We start from the raw sequence: 21,901 nt of genomic DNA, 5'->3' as shown, positions 1-21,901 counted from the left end.
TTTAAAACCTAGCTTAATGATTGGCTATCTCAGTTCCATTCAGAATGCCTTTTTTAAACATTAGAATTTCCTATTACAATGGAAAAGACATGCAAAATTGGTTTTGTATAAAGTTTTATATAAGGTAATAAACTATTCTTTAATATCAGTTTCTTGGATTCTAAAGTCAAGATTCCTTTGACAATATTTATTTTCCCAAAACCTTCTATTAAATTCACGGCAGAGAAAGGCGTGGCCTAATCCAGATGAGAAGGGCTAGAAGTGGGAGTATGAACTGAGTGGATTTGGCCTCAGACTAAACAAGTAACGCTGACATTTAGAAAAGGCATGCTGATTGTTACTGAGACAGCCAATCATCAGGCTAGATTTTACAACAAGCAGGCTTAATGGTTCATGAACGCTGATATGACTGACTACTCAGATTTTGAAATTTGATACTGAAGTACTGAAGTCTATTAGTTTTCATATAGTCATTTATTTTTATATAATAAATCTGACAGAACAGTAACAGATGTTCTTGACTTCTTTGAAGTGATGCACATCTTACCTGACACACCCCAGCCAGTGATGACGCAGGATGCTGGTCTCTTGCCCCACTTGCTGCCAGGTGCAGGCAGGCAGGCAGCGTTGGTGTGAGGGTTGAAGGACACACACTTTCCCTCAGCTCCCTTCAGCCGGATCAGAGCCACGTCATGCTCCCAACTTTCACTGCTGTACTTCCTATGCACCTCCACTCGCTCCAGGGGGAGCACACGCTCAAAATCATCCTGCTCCTCCGTGTGATAGTCACCCAGCTTCACCACATACCGAGACGCATCACTGCCAGACCTGCAGCAGGAAGAGAGAGAGGGAGAAAGACAGATAAAGAGAGACAGAGAGAGAAAGAGAGAAAACACAAAATCTCAAAAATGTGGAATAAAACCACTGTGGTATGAATGTATAAGACTGACTTGTAATGTTTAGTTTGCTTTAAAAACTGCTATAAATATAACATTCTGAATGTATCAAGTTTTATACAAAATACATTTAATGTACTTTACTTTACCTTTTTACATTGGTCACTTTAATTACATTTTAATACATTTTTTATTTGAAGACAAATAAAAAATGGGTTTTCATATGAGCACATCTTATTAAGATAAGCTATTTGAAGAATAAAAACAGATAGGTGCTATGCTTTAAATATACCTTTATCTATTTTGCATTATAATTCTTTAACTGTTCTTTAAAGAACCAATCACTTAAATGTGATACATACAACGGTTCTCCCATTCAAATAATGATTTTATTATATTTATATATAGAATGTGCCTGTGAAATGCCAGTGGACACTAGAGAGAGTAAGTGAGTGCTGCTTGTGTCCAGCAGGTGTCACTCTCACCGTTTGAAACAGTGTGCAGCAGTGAGCAGCCAGCAGGAGTTGATGAGAGTGGCCCCACACAGAGGCTGGGAGCCTTTAGACTGAGACTTGAGCCACAAAGATGCCTGCCACGGCCAGTCCCCCCTGACACACACACACACACACACAAAACAGGGATTCATTATTCATCATGCCAAACAATGCAAAACTATTCCAATAAGGTGAGAAAACAGAGTACATTTGAAATAACTGTATACTACACAGCCATATATAATCAATCACCTTAGAGATTTGTATCCTCCGACGATCCTTTTGCTGCGTCTTTCAGCCCCGCCCCTTATGCCACACGTGTGCGTGCCCACTATAGCGATATCTGTCTCTGGCTCTGGCACGTAGTCACACACCACCCCGGCGTCCTGGCCGTGCTTACACACATGGCTGTCCGACCCTTTAGCAGGGCACTCTCCCAGAGAGGATTCTTTGCCGGTGCATCTCACGTTGGCCAAGTGGATTGGGCCCTTTCCAGCACCAAAGTAGCCCATTGGACGCGCTTTAGACACTCCACTGCCACAAAGAAAAGAAAATTCATACTTGCCTGCCTGCCTGCCTCTCTTTTTTTCTGGAATTAGTCATTCTTGGGCAAAGAATATGTCAGGCCTGGCACTGCACATCATACAGGCCTTCAAAGGCTAAAATATGTGTCATAATAAGCTGTTTTCAGCCTTTGTTAAAGTGACCCTATTAACAGTTATAGAGACTACACAGTTGCCATAGCTGTATTATTAATGCACATGATTTAAATGTGTACATTATTTTAATGTATTACATTACATAGAAATAGAGTATATTAGATCAATATTTGTTTGTCTTTCAGTTCACTTACTTTTGATATTTTGATACTTTGCTCAAATAATACACTGTATATTATATATATACAATGAAAATTATATCCACATTTAATACAGGTGGCCCACACTCATATCCCACAGGTCAGTAGTTCAGTGTTCTTTAGATTTAATGTGACATGGCAAAAGTGATGATGACCTATGACCTATGACATTTGGCATAAATATATAGAACGGTAACTATTAAAATAAGTATTAAATCAATCTTATAAGAAATCTTTGGGGTTTTTATATGTACAGAGGATCAGTTAAATCATGCATGTACTTACGTGAATCCCAGCTGTCTACAGACCACGGCAGCATTAACATCATTCCAGCCAGAATCACAGACACTGCCCCACTCTCCGTTTAGGAAGACCTCCACTCGGCCCTCCTTCCTGCTCTCCCCAGACACCAGTCTCACCAGAACACCTAAGAGAACCCAAAACCACCCAGAAGTCAAGTTCAGGTAAGTGGCTTGTTTATCAAACTCTTTACTATCTCACAAGCCCAGACCTTCCCTGCGACTTTGTGAAGATGAGCGTGAAGATGCTAAGCAAAGGAAATGTGCTCGCACCAGATAACATGACAACCCTCATTGAATATTAATTTAAACACACTGCCTTCCGCAAACACTTTCAAACACAGCCCACTTTACCACAACTGTTCAGAAACTTCAGACTTGCTGAGGGCTAAACTACTCTGAATATGATTTAAGCACATTAAAGAGCTGATTAAAACATGCAAAGCCTGGTAAATACTTTAAATACTGGGGTAAAAAAAACATCTCACAGTGTGTGACGGAGTCAGATTCACTGATTGTAAAAACAGTAAATAATGCTGCATGCTGGTACACTGCAAATGTCAGCTGGGAGGCTGTGGTCACCCAGGACTACAAATGGCTTTATTGAAATTCTAATAGAAATCTTTACAGACACAGAGAACGCTGGTGATTCTGAAGAGCTGTATGTATTTATTCTGCCCTTTGGGCCACATTCAAACAACCGCACTGACATTTAGATCTCTGCTGAATTTAAAAGGGGGACAGAAAGGTGCGTGTAATGGAGCTCATCACCAGAATCTCTCTCTCTCCCTTTCTGTCTGTCTCTTTCTCTCTGTCTGTCTGTCTCTCTCTCTAACTCTATCCTTATTTCTTGTTTCTCCTTGTATTTCTTGTATTTCATTCAATTTCATACCTCAACTCTCTCTATTCTTAACCTATCTTTCTTTGTCATCATTCTTATTCTTTCAGATTTCTCTCTCTCTCTCCACACCAGGTTTCTTCCCATTGCTTTTTCTTTCTACCTCTTTATTTGTCTTTCTCTCTGCACTTTGTATTTCTGTTTTCCTTGTCTTTTCTCTCTACCTCTCTCTGTCTCTTTCACTCTCTCTTTCTGCATCTCATTCCTACCACACATTTTTCCCCTTTACTTTATCTCTATCTCTTCCTGTCCATTTCTGTTCTCTTTTCTCTTTCTGTTTCTCTCTGTTTCTTACTTTCTTGTCTCTCATCCCATATTTTCCCATTATTCTCTTTACCTCAGTTTTCTTTGTATCTCTCTTTCCATTTCTTTCTCTCTCTCTGTCCCTCTGTCTTGCTCCTTCATTTTTCTCTTTCTGTATATCTGTTCATGTTTCTCTCACCCATCTCTCTATGTCCTTTTCTCTCTCTACCCTCTTTCTGTTAGTCTCTCTTTCTTTCTCTCTTTTGCACTTTTGTCTTTCTCCCTCACAATCTCTCTCTGTTGTTGTTTCTCCTCACATCCTTTTTCTCTTTCTGTATGTTGCTCTCTCTCTCCCCCTTATCCCCATTATTTCCTTTTGCCCGTCTATCTCTCTTTGACCCTCACTTTTTTCACTCTATCCTCTTTTTCTCTCATCTTTCTCTCTTGCATGCTCCATATCTTTTTTCTCCCCTCCCTCCTCCCTTAACCCTTCCCCTCCCTCTTCCCTTAACCCTTCCCCCCTCTCTCCTTTTCTGTCCCTCTCTCTCAACACCTTTTGGTTTCTCCCCATCATTCCCTTTCTCTACCTATCTCTCATCCCTCTCTTCTTCTCTCTCTTATTTGAACAATTAACAGTGTACAGTGTGTAGCCTGGGAGCTACCAATTAGCATAGTTATCACTTTAACACATCAGGATCTGTGCAAACATTTCCACACACACATACACACACACACACACTACAAACACACTGATGCTTTGTTTTTAACCAACCTGTGGTTTCTGAGGCCGCAGGCACCTCGTTGGTCTCAGCTCTGTGGCAGCGGATGCCCACGTCCTCACTGTGAGAGCAGTCGTGACGTCCCCACACGCTGTGTTTACACTCCAGCAGAGAGGACTCAGAACCTTCACACTGCACATCATCCAGCAAGATCAGCCCCGCTCCTTCTCCAAACATGCCTGCAGGAGCCAACTCCGCACCCCCCCTGCGCACACACACACACACACACACACACATTCACCTTTTACTGAGGACTGCTATATATAGACCATTCACAGACCTGGAATCAATAGATTCAGTCATAAAAGCCAGTTCTGCAGACACATGATAATTGTAATATCATACTGATTCTAGTACAAAAGAATAGAGCTGTAGATAATTAGAAAATGACGAATGTAGTTAGAAATGGGGGACAGTTAGCCTGAGCTTATTTACACAAATGGTAATGACCTCCTACTGGCTTTCCATACATTATTAACAACAATAGCATCCATGGGTAAAGTGTTCTATGATAGGAATCCTACTAACATTAGCATCAGAAGTGTTTTGGGTTGGAGGAAATGTGGATGCCAAGAAGCAAACCACTATCATCTATGTTGGGGGTGTCCAAATATTTAAAAAAATTGGGACGATACATTGGAGGCTCTTCAACATATATTCAGAATGGAGTTCCCTTAAGATTGTAAGATAAATTGTATTGTATTACAGCCAGTAAAAAATACTCACACCAGAAAATGGATGCAACAAGAAGGACCAACATTAGATAACTGGTTAAACGTAACTAGGGAGATTTATCTAATGGAAAAAATAACATTCTCAGCGAATATAAAAATGGATTTATTTAAAAAAACACTGGAATAAATAGACAAAGTATATATTAGAAAAAAGACCAGATAACTTGTTAGAAATATACACAGCAGGAAACATTTGAGATGTAATTTATGCTAACGATGTAACCCTGATTTGTTTAAGGTAATATAAGGATTGGATCTATTCTTTTATGTATAAATGTGTTATTTATATTTATTTCCTTTTGACTACTGCTCTGGGTTTTTGTGATATGTAAATGTATTCCCTGGATGTATACAGTTTTGTTATAGATGTTCAATAACTAAAGGCAATGTTAAAAAGCTTAATACGAAAGTCTGTATGTTTTTCTGTAATGCCTTCATGAACAGAAAAAAAGAACAACAACAACAAATTAATCATATAATAAAAATGCATTCTACAGTATAATAAGAATTTATTTTATGTATTCATATATATTTATTACTATATAAATTTACATATGAATAATTCATTTATATAGAGAAAAATATAGCTATAGTGGTAGAAATAAAAATAATGCTGATAATATATGCATCAAATAGGACTATAAAATGTGAAAAACAAATTGCAAAAATACATACCAAAAAGCTGTAACTAGGCATAAAGACTTTCAAAACAGTTAAAACTGATAATAAGAGAACTATCATTTCATACTCATTTATAAATAAATTTTTTTAGGCACCTTTCAAAATCCCAGTAAAACACCAAATATTAAAATAAAAAATATATATATACACAAGTACCATTCTTACAAAAGTAGAATTTGTATGTTTGTGTATGTTTGTATCCATTAAAATGCTTCAACAGATCTCCCAAATTATTACTTATGTTTTTTTATTTATTAACCAAATATGGTCTTTAATGTAGATCTCAATAAAAAAAGGCTCTCAAAAAAGCTCTTAACTACTTTCTTCAAAATTTATATATGCAATATAATGTTTTTGCACATGCACAGAACAGTATGTACTGCAGTAAATTCTACTGTACAGATCTGTCCAGATTATAATGGATCCTTGCTTCAATAATATTATTTATAGCTAGAGGATATCGTGATTATCATGCAACAGTTGCCAGCTGAAAAGTTATACCTGAATCCGAGCTGTCTGCACACCACCTGTGCGTGCTGCTCAGTCCAGTTGTCATCACAAACTGTGCCCCAGTCTCCAGAGTGATACACCTCCAGACGGCCCTCCCACGGGTTATCACCATCTACCAGCCTTACCACTCCATCTGCAGCACACACAGCCAGGGGATGTCTGTATATCTAATGTAGCAATTTTAATGTCTAATAAGGTAGGCAATATGGCAAAAACATATTATCAAGTTACCATGTTTTTTTCACAATAAATATAGATGACGGTTTGCAAGACGGTGATAGAATTTTAGACACTAGGGCCCAATACCATTTCTCAGTTAGGTATTCGCTATCTTCTTGCATGAATTTTTCCATTCCACCTTAAATGCACCTGCACCAGTTAAGGTGGAACGGGAAATGTCGCTAGCTACCAAGGTAACTACCAGGAGTCCAGGACATAGTATGAGTAATTAGTTAATTTGTATTATGAGTAAAAGGGCTATAATACACTGAAACTACCGCTCTATCTGAACAAGAATCGGGTAATGCAACCCTAAAATGTGCAAAACAGAGAGGTAGGGCTAAGTAGTAGTGGCAAGGAGTGAAATGGGATTATGCCTAGTAAACATGGCCCAACAGGTATCCTCCTTCAGCCACAGCTTGTATCTAAAATTAGATCACCATCTGGCAAACCGATTTGATTTATATGGGTGTTTCCTTACTTTTGAGACACCTACCTATCAGGCATAACATTAAAACCAGCTGTCAATTACCTGTTGTAGAATAAACTCCACAGGACTTTTAATATATTATTAACATATTCAGCAGTTTGAGCTAGAGTAGCTCTTCTGTGGGACCAGGCCAGATAGGCTGGACCTCACTCCTTATGTGTATTAATGAGCCTTGGGTGCCCATGATCACCAATTCAACAGTTCACTTCTTGACCTCATTTGAAGCAGTTTTGCTAAGAACTAACCACTGCATAGTGACAGAGCAGGTATTAATAAGCAGACCAGCCATTGGTCAAAATATGAATGGGAATTGGAGTTCTTGTAACACACAACATGGCATCTGTTTACAGATAGAGGAGTTAGAGGAGAATGCTCAGGTGGATGTGGAGTGTGGAGACCTGCGCAAGCGCAGTAGCCATAATAAGTTTGTATTATTGGGCAAAATCCCATATATTTTATCTGTGATTTGACCTTCAGTTTTCAGTATTTTGGTCTCTTCTCATTTAAAGAGAATGGAGGCTGGTCTTGTATGACTGAAGTGTTGTAAAGATTGCTTCTGAATAAACAGATGTGGTTTAGATACTTTAAAGACTTCACAAGACTTGACTGATGTTTTGGAGATGTTCTGACTTAATCATCTTGCCAACACAATTTGGCTCTTGTAAAAGAGAATCAGGTTCTCCTGCTTGCCCATTTTTTTGCTTCCAACACTTTTCAACTTTAAGAACTGACTGTTCATTTGTTCACTTGTTGCCTAATATGTATAGCTCACTGTAACTAAATAAAGTGATTTGACTTCACTCCAGCCAAAATGTAGACATGCATTTACTAGCAATTTATTAGTGTGTGTTATTCTGACCTGTGTAGGGGTTACAGGACACTCCTGCATCCTCCATGTGGTCACAGTTGTGTTTTTCCCAGCCACTGTGAGGGCATTCATCCAGAGAGAGCTCATTTCCTGTACACTGCACAGCGTCCAGCTGGATTGGCCCGCTGCCCTGTCCGAAGTGAGCCCATGACCAAGCCTTTGGGATGCCCCTAAACACAAACACGACACACAAGCACTTACACAAGCTTTTAAAACCCTTTAATCTAATATCATATTTAAGCTTCTCTCAAGAGACACAAACTCTGGAACTCTGGAGCCAAAACATGGGAATGCATGGGCATCAGGCGTCAAGCAGTCTTTCTGTTCTTTACCACCAACCGACTTCATAACACACACACTGCGTGAGCTGCCGTTTAACTCAGTGGCTCGGTCCCTGTGCTGCCTAAAAGTTTGTATTCTCCATGCTTCTGCAGCAACATATCTAAGACTCTGTAACAAAGTAAAAATACCACAGCATGATATCAATTATTCAGTCTCTCTCCATCCCCTCTTACACACTCAGACATAAACACAGAGAAATAAGAGTGCTCCTTTATCCACTAGGATGAAAAAAGAAAATCCAGCAAGAGGTCTTCTGAGCTGGAAGTAATAATGTGGAATGTGAAGGTTATATAGAATGTTTCAGTGCAGGCTTTTAAAGCTATTTCCGGAAACCAGTTAACCCCGTCTTACCTTCTGTATTTCTGACAAAGCACCAGTAATTCACAGACCTTGCACCTTTTCACACTCGTTAAAATCTTCCCCAGAGTGTGTGTGTATGTCTGTGTGTGCATGTTTGGAGAATAAAAATGGTTCAGCATGTACAATTAGAGCTTTCTGTGTGCTATCATTATCTTAAGTTTCTCTGCCTATATAAAAGATGCATGATTTCACCTTTACTGATGGATGCACTCAGATACACATTCAGAACACAATGAAATTTAAAGCATATATTTTCCATAAACATTTGGCTTGTTTTTAAAGGTTTTATTCCATTGTTTTAAACTGTCTAGTTGTAGTCTTTGAATGCCATGTAAGCTAGTTTTTGTGGAAAAAAGTGTTCCGTTGATCTGGTATAATGCTGCCTTAGTGGAGGAGGTGGGTGGGGGTGTAGGATAGGATCTTGCTCATTAATATTCATACATGCAAACATATCGCCTCTGATTGGCTAACAGCACTGTGACACCAGAGACGGACAACAGTTAGAATCATTTTAAAATAAAGACATTTTTACACTAATAGCAGTATTCGCAATGTCATATCTTACTTTACAAAATGTGTACATTTTAGAGAGGCCAATTGTATTTCACAAAAAACAAGAAACAGTGGATTTTAGCAAAAGGACACCTTTAACAAAAAACACATCTTTTTTAATATATCATTATAAATGATATGACAACAGGACTGTACTGCAGGGAATCACAGGCTTGAACTCACCCAAGACCAAGCTGTCTGCAAACCACCTCAGCATCCATGTCATCCCACTGGTCATCACATATGCTTCCCCACCGTCCATCATGATAGACCTCCACTCTCCCCTCGAAGTCCTCCTCACCTCCTACCAGTCTCAGAGGGGGGCCAGTGCCTGAAAAGGTCAAAGCAGCATCACATTATCCATAACGCTCAGTCAGTAATCATGCTTATATGCTTACAATATTCAAAGATTTAAATAAAATAGTATATAGTAAACCAGACATGCAAAACGGATTTTGGCCAGATATTTAAATATGGTACTTGAAAATAGACAATATTGGACTTTCATTGTTTCTTTTGAATTTAAAGCTATTATAAAGTAGTTAATCCTACTTTTGTTGAAGTAATTGTCTATACGGCTAGCTAACGCTTCCTACTAAATTTTGTAGAATTGTTGTGAGGATCTGATTGTATTTAAAATTAAGAGCATTAGTGAGGTCAGGATGTTGGATAATCACCAACTCACTTCACCCACAACTCCACAATTTTGCTCAAGAGGACACAGTTCTAGTGCTTCACAGCTCAAAGCTGGAGCTCTTTATACCCCTTTAGCCCACAAAAGGAATTAGAAATGGTGCCAATTCACATTTCGCATTCATGTCTATCTGCTCCTCAGAGTCTTCTTCTATTGGCTGTGCTTCTCTAGAGGAACTACACATTCGGTGTGAGTAAATTTTCATGTGTGAGCAGAGCCTGTGTCAGCACCGTAAAGTAGCAGAATGTATTAATAAGATGTGATATCCGCAAACATTTGGACATGTACGGTAAATAAAGCCATTTTAACATACTATTTTTTTTAAATAGTCTGAAAAATCATGGAAATACATTATCCAAAGTCATATTATGTGCAGACCGCATGACATGACCCACTCACTGTGAAGTCTCAAAAAAAATTACCTGTTTAAATCACAAAAGGGCTCACTCAGACATTACCTGAACTTTGTAATAGAGAGCTATCAGGATGAAGTCTAGGGGGCTTAGGGTTTAAAACAGAGCTCATAGACTTCTGTGTCAAATTCTTAATACAGTATAGGGTTTATACATTATATGACATTGTATAAAGTGTTAATTTACAGTGTTCACAAAATATATATTAAGTTCTATACAGGTCATGTAAAGGGTTATATCATATGTCATTGCTGTCCAAAGAAAAATATGTATCTCCAAAATAGCCACTTTACAGGAGAACAAACAAAAACATTTTTAACTTCTAATATATTGATATTCCAAGTAATTAGGGAGTCTTTTGATGCCCATTTATCATGGAATTGCTGCAGTGTTCAAATGACATAGTAAACTAAAAATCAACAATGCAACAACAGAGATAAATGTTTTTCTATTGACAGAAACATTATAGGGGTTGCAGGCATCACAATCTCACAGAAACACATAAAAAACAACAGTTATATACTGTACATTATACATGTTACCATCCTGATCTGTCTGAGGAATTAGTACCCTGGTGTTTTATAAGCTTGTATGCCTTAAAAACAGAAATACGCATAATTGCATGGGCTATTCAAGCATATCTACTGCTGTGTTTCCTCACAGCAGGTAACCAGAAATTCATTACTGCTTCTGCTTTCCAGCTTTTTCACAGCATATCATCTCTCTTTATAGCTCTCACTCTCATTCTCTGATTTAGTCATTTGTTCGTTTACTATTTTATCCCATTATCCCATATTAATATCCTATTTCTTAGCCCACTGAATTTCTATAGCCACTTCTCAGATGTTCTGATGATTCATTTCTGTCTCACAATACACAGCTTGTTCAAACCAGACACAAACATTGAACATGAAACAACATTAACTTTAATGACTGAAGTCTTATCAAGAGAGAAAAATTAATTAAACTATACACGAGACAATTGAAGACTCTCGATCACTCTCTCTCTCTCTCTCTCTCCTTCTGACCACTCCTGTCTTTGTTTCTTTAAACTTCTCCTTCTTCCTCCGCAGACACTTTTTCTCCTCACTGTCAGAACAAAGCTCTCTCTGTAAACACCTCCGCACGGGAGGCTGTTTTTCTGCCCGTCACTCAAAAAGGTCACATCTTCCAGCATCTCGCTCAGAACCGTACTGACCTTCAGGTGGGGAGCACACCAGCCCAGCCTCGCTGCCATGGCTGCAGTCGCTGGTAACAAACTTCCTGCTCCTGCACTCCAGCAGGGATCTCTCGTTGCCTCGGCAGCCGAGCCGAGCGTAGTGGAAGAGGCCGGAGCCGGGGCCGAAGTAGGAGTGCTGAAGCGCTGTGCCGATTTCACTGCAGCAGGTAGACACACACACACATAAGCATAAGGTCTTGCTGCTTATTCTGCTTCTCTCCACAGTAACATCAGACTAAACACCCACGCTAGACTACTTATAAAGCACAGTACAGTTATAGTAGGAGCAGGCTTTACTTTCTTATGGCAGCAAATGAACAGATGCACATCTGTTCACATTAACGCAAAGCCACACAGCTAGAATCTGAAATGTTGAACACAGTAGTGGATAAATAGTGTCATATAAAAAAAAAACTCCCATCAAGCACTCAAAAAATGCCTTTGTGTGGCCCTAGATATTATATTACAGCTGCCCGATACATGAGAATAAAATAAATGATTTTGTAAGTCGAGAAAAAAATAAAACAGTGCAATGTTTCCTTTTGTATCATGTATCATTTTATATCATTGCATGCCCTACATTGTGAATATTTGCCATGCCAAAAAGAAATTGCTGGTATCATTATATACATTTGGCATCAAAACATTTATGCATAGTTTTCTTTCAACTCAAATTACTTTAGAATTCCTTGTGGATGCAATCTAATTTATTTGCATTCAAACTTCCGTACACAGTGTATTTTCTGGCATGGCCACACCCACAATTATTTTTATTTTCCACTGAAGGTTTAGGTCTTGAGAATGCCTTTCTTGGACATGGTGATGAATTTACTTGCCTTATGTTTGGGCAGTGAAACCTTAATGCGCAAATCTCACACCATTTCCATTGGTCCCTGGCACTCAATGGCCATCAGTGTGTAGTCTTTTCCAAGGGTTAATTTGGAATGATCAATATACAGAATATATGCAATATAATCACTAAACCTGGTTACTTTTAAATAGTTCTATTGGTTAAGGTGATCATTATGACTTTGGGTATTTTTGAGAAAACCCAATTTAGTTACGTGGAACCACTGTCCAAGTGGCTTGTTTGTTTAAAGTGTAAGGAATGCCATACCCCAGTCCGAGCTGTCTGCAGACCACGCTGGCATCTCGATCAGTCCAGTGAGTGTCACACACAGACCCCCACTGACCATTTAAGTATACCTCCAGACGACCACTCTTGGAAGAGGAGCCCCCCACCAGCCTGACTGCACCTGAGCACACAGCCAGAGAGAAATAGAAACGTGATAAACAGAGAGAAAAAAGAGAGAAAGAGAAAAAAAGACAATAAAAGTGCAAGAAAGATAGAGACAAGATAGAGAAGAGAGGAGAGAAGAGACAGATATAATGTAAGGTATATTCTAACAGGTATACTACAGTGTAGGGCTAAAAATAAAATAGTGACTCATGCACTGAAAATTGCCACACTGTTAGTCACCCTGTTAGCATCCAGCAGCTAACTTTCTAAACAGCACTCCTACAAATATCAGAAGTCAATGTCTCATTATTTTCCTCGAAAATAGCAATTTTATTAGAAGTTACATGATTCAGTCAATTCCATCAGCTGTATTTAGAATGAAACTGAATAGAACACATTCCACTCTTTCATCTGATCAGGTAGAATATGCGGATCTAATATATATATTTTTATAAATAATTTTATTAAAAAAAAAAAATCCATTTTCTCCCAATTTACATGGCCAATTACCAACCCACTTATTAGGACTCCCCTATCACCAGTGATGCCCCAACACCCGGAGGGTGAGGACTAGCACATGCCTCCTTCAATACATGTAAAATCAGCCATTGGCTCTTTTTGCACTGCTGCTGATGCAGCGTTGCCGAGTAGCATCACAGCACACTCGGAGGAAAGCGCAGCGACTCAGTTCCGATACATCAGCTCACAGATGCCTTGTGTTGCAGACATCACCCTTTGGAGTGATGTATGGAGAGAGTGGCATCTACCAACCCAGAGAAGGCAAGGCCAATTATGCTCTCTCAGGGCTCCTGTAGCTGATGGCAGGCTACATGAACAGGATTCGAACCAGCGATCTCCTGATCATAGTGGCAGCACTTAGCCCACTCATTTTCTACCCACTATGAAAAGCCAATTCCCAAATTTAGATTAAAATGCACTCCCCCTATCACTAGCAATGCCCCAACACTAGAAGAGTGAAGACTAGAACATCCCTCCTCTGATACATGTAAAGTCAATAATGCAGCATTACTGGGCAGCCAAAAATTCTCAAAGGAAAGTGCCAGATACCCAGCTCTGATACATCTGCTAACAGACACCTGTTCTGACCAACATCACATAAGGAGGGATGTGGAGAAGAAATGTCATCAACCCACCCCTGAGAGAGCAAGACCACCTGTGCTCTCTCAGACTCTGGCTGCTGATGGCAGGCAGCATGAACTGGGGTTTAAACCAGCAAGATGGGATTATGATTACTGTGATAAGATAGACCTAAAATAATGATCATAACTGGCCTTACCCTGGTGGCAGTCACAGTAAGCCCAGCCGATGGCTCCAGAGCTCTGTCTGAAGAAACACCATGGGTTGGACTCGCGATCAGGGTTTCTGCAGTAGCTGTGCTCTCCCAGACCACGGCCAGGGTACTGCTGCACATAATCAGGAAACTCAGTCCACTTCAGGCAGGGAGAGCCTGAGTCCGTCTGAGACACGGTGCCATTGTAGTAGCCCAGCTCAGTAAAGCCCTCCGAACAAGAGAGAGGAACTGAAAAAAGTAAGAAAGGAACAAAAATGAAAGCAAGCATAGCCAGTGTCTGATTTTATGATTTTGAATTACAGTATCTACACTAACATTAGAAAAAAGCAAACAGAAGAATTTTCATTTCACACTATAATTGTCTACTTAAGTGTACCACAGAATGTTTGTTGGGTATTTTATGCAGTTCTGTGATGTATAAAACAAGAAAATTACTTTGGTTTGTTAAGTATTTTAGGCAGATCTGTGATGTATATAGCAAATAAATGATTTTGGATAAAAATGTTTGGACCCAGTTTTACAAGCATATTTACAACCCTGTTATTTTGCCTCAGACTAAAACACAGATTTTTCTTATTTTGAGGACTTGTGAAGAACTACGGTGGGGCTTAGAAACTTGTGCCCAGTTTTGCCAAAGCATCTCAGCATTAAGAACATCTTAACATAGAGAAAGAGCTCTCAATGTGAAGCTCGCTCGACCATATAAGAATAATCTTTGCGCTAAGAAGCTTTTGGGAAACCCAGCTCTGCATATTATAGCATAAACGTTTTAATAATATAGCAAAACCACACATTTTTGCGAGATTTGTGAAATAGTGTTGATGATCTCTGGTTTGGCCTCTTACTGTGATAATCTGTTAGTAAGTTTGTGATTTTCTTTCTGATGTTTTTAAAGAAGCAGATTTTGGAGAGGAGTAAAAGGATAGTGTTTGTTTTTAGCCTAGTGCAATTCCCTGTTTGCCACAGCGATTTTTTCTTTTTTGCATGCAAACATTTGAGATGCCTGTTTGCTGATACTGATTCAGGAAAAGCCACCATCACAAGGCCTCTTTTATGTATGTAGCAACTCATCAGGTAACAATTATCAATTCTCCAGGATCAACAGGGTAGCTTTGACTGGGTTTTCTCTAGAGAGCTTAGTTCATGCAGCTTATTTTATCCTCTAACCATCTTAAAAACTTAACTTAAAATAATAACATTATTTAAGCTTAAAATATTTTTTTTAATACAATTTTTTTTTACAAAGTATTCAAAATGTTTAATCAATCAATTAGCTAGCTAAGTGACAAAATGTTTTAAACTTTTCACATGCCCAACATAAGATCAAACACAAAACACAAAAGCATACAATATTGACTAAAGGCTACCTCACATTAGACAACTCTGTACAAAAACTTAAAACCACTGCTTTAAAAGAGCCTGACACAGCAAACCGGCACTTGCATGTAGCCACAAGTGCACTGATGGCCATTCATGAGTGCAGTTACACTGCAGCGCAGACTAACGCAGGGAGATTTATAACACTCTAGCTGCAGCTTGGCGCTGAGCATGCTGCCGATACCATTGGAGATACTTGTTTATGAAGATTTTATAAGCTGTGTGTGCACAATTAAAAACTTGTATCAGCCTAAAGGAGTGTCTGAACATGGTTGTGCTTACAGTGTGATATCCAACAGAGAAATATTAGTCTTTTTGTAAATTTAAATTAAGGGGTAGTTAAGTCAGGAACATATACCAACTTAATTGAATAAGAAACTGAATGAAGCAAGAATACTGCATTTTCTACTAGAAAGAAAAAACAACATACTTTTGATAAATCATACAAAAATGCATCCGAGTTTCCTGAAAATCTGACATGAGTAACAGATCCAGCTATTCCATGATATAATTTTCTCAGGAACCATAATAGCCAACCATGCCTAAGCAATGAGGGTATCAAAACAATAGTCTGACATTGACAGAAAACAATAAGGCTTAGGCTGCTCCCAATTTAAATCCTTTTTGGGCGTCAGTTGAGTCTAGAATGCTCTCAGCATTAAGAAGAGCCTTTCTTGTGTAAAGGTGTCCAGGTCTAGTCATTTCAAAAGGAGCTTCTGTAGCCAGCAGCATGTTGGAAGGGATGTGGCCCTGCAGTAACTCTGCGTTTATCTCTCAGGAACACTTGCCTGGCTCTCACGTCTCTTCCAGAACCCCCCACACCCCACCCCTCCACCCTCCGTACAGCTTAGATTTCTCAGCCCCAGGGCTGGAGAGAGAAGAGAGAGAAGCCGGACAACTGGGCCCTTCTCCTGCCTTACTCTCCAGCAGAAAGGATGAAGGATTAGACAGGGATCTGGTCCAGAATGCTCCGTTAACCAGGATAAAGAGAAAAAGCACCTAATCTTCACAGTGCCCAGATAGTGGAGCACAGCTTTGAATGACCTGGCCCCCTTCCTTCAGACAGGTATGAAAGATGTTCCTTCCTACTGGGTTTTAAATGCCCATCATTTACCTCACAACGCCAGCAGAGGAGATCTTGACACAGTGAAAAAAGGGCCTGAATCAATAGGAATTCCCTTTAGCTAACCCCCTGAATACTCAAAAGTTGCAGATATTGCCAGAGACCACGAAGGCATGGAGTATTTCCATTCTCTATATGAATTATTTATCACTGGTGGCTGACTGATATAATACAAAGAATTAGTTTAAAGTGCAGTTTTTAAACTTTCAATTAACAACCCCATTAAAACATCAAGCTATCAGACATTGTAGGACTTGTCATCCCTCTCTGTCCTATTTTAGCTCTTCTTAATTATTTTTCTTCATTTACCACCCAATCATCTCAAACCATTTACTTTACTATCAATAATCATCAGTAAAAAAAAGTAATACTGTTGAACTGGAAAGACAGAACTCAAATTATTAATCAATTAAATACTGGCTTAATCTCCTTACAGATCATTGCAAATGAAAAGAGACTTATAGCAAATCCAAAAAAAATGACATCATTTGAGAAAGCCTGATCACTTTTCTTACAATATATTGAGAACTGACTTCTTTGTTTATACATTTATAACTGTTTTTTTCTCTCTCTCTTTTCTCCCTCCTTTTCCTTTTGTGTATTTTTGTATATGTTTATCTATAAATAATGAAAGAAAATGAAAAAAAAATACAGCTCATTTAGGTTTGATAGTATTAGATGAGATATTTAATCATGGTTGTCTACCTGCCTGCATACCTTAAGATATATTTGACAGGTAATTATTTGGCTTGTTTTGTTGATGATCATTACACATCCTAATCTCACTAGTGGAGTTAAATGTCAATAAATGCAATCAAATTCTCACAGCAATGCTCTACAATCTATTAGAAAGTCGTCCCTAGACAGTAAAGACAGTTACTCAACAAAAAGCAGAATAAACTATTTTATAATAGCCTTGATTTCAAAAGAAACAATGAATGAGCAAGTGTTCCAATACTTTTGGCCATATAGTGTAAATTCTAAGTGGCAGTACATAGGGCTCCACTTCAATCCTCTAATAACTGCAGAATTTGCATATTAAACGTATAGTAGTCTAGCAATCACTGAATAATAATAAGTCTGTGGTTCAGGGGGTTACAAAAACAACATTAGCAAAACCATTGTATTCGTGCATTGATGGCTGTTCCAGTCTTCTTTCTATGGCTTAATTTTTCTGTTCCTCACACATGGTGAAGATGCGCAGACACACACAATGCACACATGCTATGCTGGGAGGAAAAATCCTCATGAAGCCATTTCCTTGCACCATATGGAGTGTGAAATGTTGCAGGCAGTGCACAAACAACTCTTCCCTCCAAAACAGTATCAGGCCCAGTCTTAGAAACCGTCAGCAAATTTTCTGAGTTGGCTGGCAACTTTCATTAAATGTGCTGGGTGGAGATGCATCTTTAAAAGGGAGAAAAAGAAAAGAGAGTCAAGGTTGAAGGGGATTCAATCTCCTGCACTCATTAATCCCCTGCTAACCCTGTGATTCCTTCAATCCCCAAATCCAGAACAACATGACCCAGCACTATTCACATTCACATGTCTTCCTGCTTTACTATGCAGCAGATATTAGGGGCCTTCCACCTTTCGTTTGCCTCATAAAATACATCCCTGACACACAGAAGAACACACTGTCAATCTCAGGCTGGACTGGCACACCTGCCAATGCTTTATCTCTGCAGACTCCTGCAGTGCCAGCCTGGATGCATCTTAAATATATCAGACCCTTGCACATTGAAAAGGTGTAGTGTTTGTATATGTGTGTGTGTGTGTGTGTGTGTGTGTTTGTGTGAGATTGTGCGTGTGCGTGTGAGTGTGCTTCTTTGTGTGTATGCAGAGCAGCAGCAGGGGAGATGAATGGATCCCTAGCCAAGCTTAAATGGACCAAGTGCAATCACGGAGGAGCTGAATTAGAGATATTAAAGCAGAATGATGGAGCGCTCTCTTAAAATGAGTTGTGCCAACTTGAGTGCCAACCCTGGGGAAATCGTTCATTGCATTTCAGCTTAATTGGGTTGCACAAATATGTGCAGGGAGGAGGCACAATAAAACTGTCAGTAAAGTAGCTGTAAGAAACGAAAAAGCAGTATTTTCATGGACACCACAAAGAATAATAGTCTTTTATTGCAGTCGCATTTAAATAATTTGTTGAACAAGCCATCACCTAAAACATGGCACATTTAAAGAATATTATAAACCCTTATAAGACTCGTATACAATTTTCTGAAAACTAAATCTCTGAACTTTGGCAATTTGGTTTAATAACATAAGTGCAGGTCACAAATGTGCATCATAAAACATTCAACATTAAAGGTGCATTAGTATACTTTCTTCTTCCTTTTGTTACTAACTCTAAACCTAGTCAAAATATAGCAACAGTTTCAGCATATGTATTTGTTGACTAGCAAAATAGTTTGGAAAAATGTGACCCACACAGAGTGTTGTCTGTTTTCATTGACCTCCTTTCAATCACTTACTTAAACATTCCTCAGTGAACTCACCTTTACTTCACCCCTTCTTGCCAATATCTGTTTGTTTGTCTAGAAAAACATGGAAGAATGAAGACAGTACCCAGTATCACTGTTGGAAGCAAACTGTGCAAAAAAAAAATCCTAACACCGGTAGTGACTGATAAATACATGGTATTCATTACAAAGAGCTCTTGGACAGTAAATACACTTGACTATTTTCACAGCAGAAACTTTATATGAGCCAAATTTGAGTGTTCATACATTTTAAGTTCCTTTATCAGGAAGTGGATAACACCACATACAATGCCATCCACACCATGCACATAACTCTCTTTAGATAGAAGACTTTTGTTTCTTGATTTTTATTAATGTTTATGGTGGGGAATAGAGACCAAATCTTTGGCAACCAAAAACAGATAAACAGCAATTAGTGTTTGGTCATTTTAGTGAAAAGACCAAATCAATGGTCATTTATTCTAGGCCATATTCCAGTGTTTCTTCTGGAGAATAAGAGTTCTACTTGTTTAAATTAAACAAAATAAAGTGTTCTGCACCACTGATCACACTTATCATTTATCAGTTTAATTAATTTTTCAATCTCTTTACAAGTACAATCTGTATAGGGCTAACTAAGATAGCATTGTTGGCGGAGCTAACTTAGCATTAGCATTTGTTTTTTTAACAAAAGACTATCTGCATTCCTCTGTATTGCACAGCTAAGTTAAATGTATTGTGCTACATTGGTTTGTCTGCTGGGACTGGAAAAAGTTATTAAATATTTACTTTCGTAGACAAAAATACATTTAGACTATTTCATTTATGCAATGGTGGACATAACGGGCAAAGACAAGTTCTGTATTTGTTTACATTGTTCGTTTTCCCAACAAAAAAATCATTTTGGGTAAAGAACGGCCTTGAAAGAACCTTGACTAATGCTCTTATAACTACGCATGTACAAGTGTACTAACTACATATATTGAAAACTATGATGCAAGCCTTTCTGGACTCTTACAACTTAATATAATAAACATGATTTTTTTATGCTGGCCGAATGTATTATTTACACAATCTTTTCTACAGAATTGATGATGATGAATTCCAACATTCCACAACGACTGCAGCTGAATTACCACCCTGAGATCAATGCGGTACAGTGCCACAATGCATTTTACTCCCCCTGCCAGACGGCAAGAATGAGAAAAGACAGGGCATCAGGACGTGCACACAAAGGCAACCGCGCTGACTCAGCCGCTTCCAGACCCAGAGCACTGATGCCTATCGTATTGCATTACTACACCGGTGAAATGGCTGCTGCTAGGTGTTAAATACTCCTACAGCGTGAGAGCCAGAGAAAGAGCTTAGAACAGAAGGCAGAACTCACAATTAAGAACACTCCTCAGACATTAAGCTGTAGATGGACCACAAAGTTAAGGCCTCTATGAGGAAGTGCTGAAACTGCACCATGGCTGCCCTGAGGCCAGCCTGCATTTTCCAGATGGTTAGTCACAACTCAAGCTGTCATGAGATGGTGAGCTGGTGATATCAAGACCCGGTACAGTGAGAGGGAGGACGTGAACATTGTGGATTGGTGGGTCACGTTAGAAAAAAGTCTGAATCCACATGGTCACGTTTTTGGATTGGATGACAGTGTGACTAAGGGAGTTCTTACTTTATACCATATTTTTTGTTACAATGCTGAAAATGAATGTCTTTCTCATGAACAATTTAACTACAAAATGGTTGTTTTAAATTGAAGTAATTACATTAATGACATTTCGCAGTCGCTTTATCCTGAGAAACTTACAAAAGTGCTTAATCATTCTCTCCAAATGTACTAAGTAAATGTAAAATTTAAGATATTTTTGAGTTCTGATATTGCCAGGAATTAGCTACACCATAAAAATGCACAAGTAATGCAGAATTCCTCAGTTCCTAAAACCCTGAGAGATCAGTAAACTTCTTACAAATCTCTGGAGCAAAACAAAACATTATAACTGCAATATGAGCTTTAATTGATAGTAGTACATTATTATGTGACGTATTATGTGACGTCTTCAAGTGACGTCCGATGATAGCAAGTGATTCTGCTGATTTCTTTCTTTCTATAACGTTGGTGCCAGGTAGGAGTAGGTAGGAGTAGTATGCCTAACTGTATTAACGTTGGCATAGTTCAACAATTAGAGTAGTGCTGTTCCAAAAAGCTTAAAATTGTTTTGTAACAGCCTCAACTTAGTATATTTACTCCCTCGAAGCTCAAAAACATACATCCAGCCCACAGAAAGCCTTTGCACTGGATATAACTGTACTGTACTATAGCTGTGGATATGTTTTCAGAGCAGCACATCACGTCTAGACTCTATGGGATCAACCAGGCCTCATGACCATGGCTTTTCTTCTGCCAGATAAGGGGAGCTCAAACTCTGCATTAAGTGAAGCAAAAGCTACAGAGACAAGCTAACTCTAAGAATGTAACCAATTTAGTCTATTTATACAATAGCAAAGAACAAGAAGAAATAACAATACTAAATATACCTGTATAATATGCATATAGTATCATATTGAAGCTGTTAGATGCCAATAACCTCTGATACTAATATATAGACTAAGTAGGTACCACTTTAAAATAAGACTATCTTTATAATGGGTTTATAAATGGTTTACAATTAGTTTATTAATGGTTACTAATTAGGTTGTAAATGCCTTAAAAATGCATTAATAATCAGTTATAACACATACGTAGAAAGGGCAACAATATAGATGGCTGTGGGTTCATTATTTGGCAAACAACAGGTCATTGTACATATGTGTCATAACTGATTATT

At 38.6% G+C, this 21,901-nt stretch overlaps 1 protein-coding gene across 1 annotated transcript in view; it reads right to left on the bottom strand.

The window, feature by feature from the left end:
- si:ch73-127m5.1 (neurotrypsin) overlaps positions 1-21,901 on the bottom strand; it is a 42,734-nt gene that overhangs the window by 3,651 nt on the left and 17,182 nt on the right. Inside the window, exons 3-13 of the mRNA XM_007259362.4 lie at positions 14,088-14,330; positions 12,668-12,806; positions 11,530-11,708; positions 9,408-9,555; positions 7,962-8,140; positions 6,385-6,526; positions 4,462-4,673; positions 2,535-2,676; positions 1,643-1,924; positions 1,382-1,504; positions 548-828 (exon numbers count right to left, since the gene is read on the bottom strand). Coding sequence (XP_007259424.3) covers positions 548-828; positions 1,382-1,504; positions 1,643-1,924; positions 2,535-2,676; positions 4,462-4,673; positions 6,385-6,526; positions 7,962-8,140; positions 9,408-9,555; positions 11,530-11,708; positions 12,668-12,806; positions 14,088-14,330 — 2,070 coding nt within the window. The remainder of the gene's footprint in view (positions 1-547; positions 829-1,381; positions 1,505-1,642; positions 1,925-2,534; positions 2,677-4,461; positions 4,674-6,384; positions 6,527-7,961; positions 8,141-9,407; positions 9,556-11,529; positions 11,709-12,667; positions 12,807-14,087; positions 14,331-21,901) is intronic.

This window comes from Astyanax mexicanus, chromosome 15 (genome assembly GCF_023375975.1).
Source record: "Astyanax mexicanus isolate ESR-SI-001 chromosome 15, AstMex3_surface, whole genome shotgun sequence".
In the NCBI taxonomy this organism is placed as follows: Eukaryota; Metazoa; Chordata; class Actinopteri; order Characiformes; family Acestrorhamphidae; genus Astyanax; species Astyanax mexicanus.
This window is presented reverse-complemented; position numbering and strand designations above follow the sequence as displayed.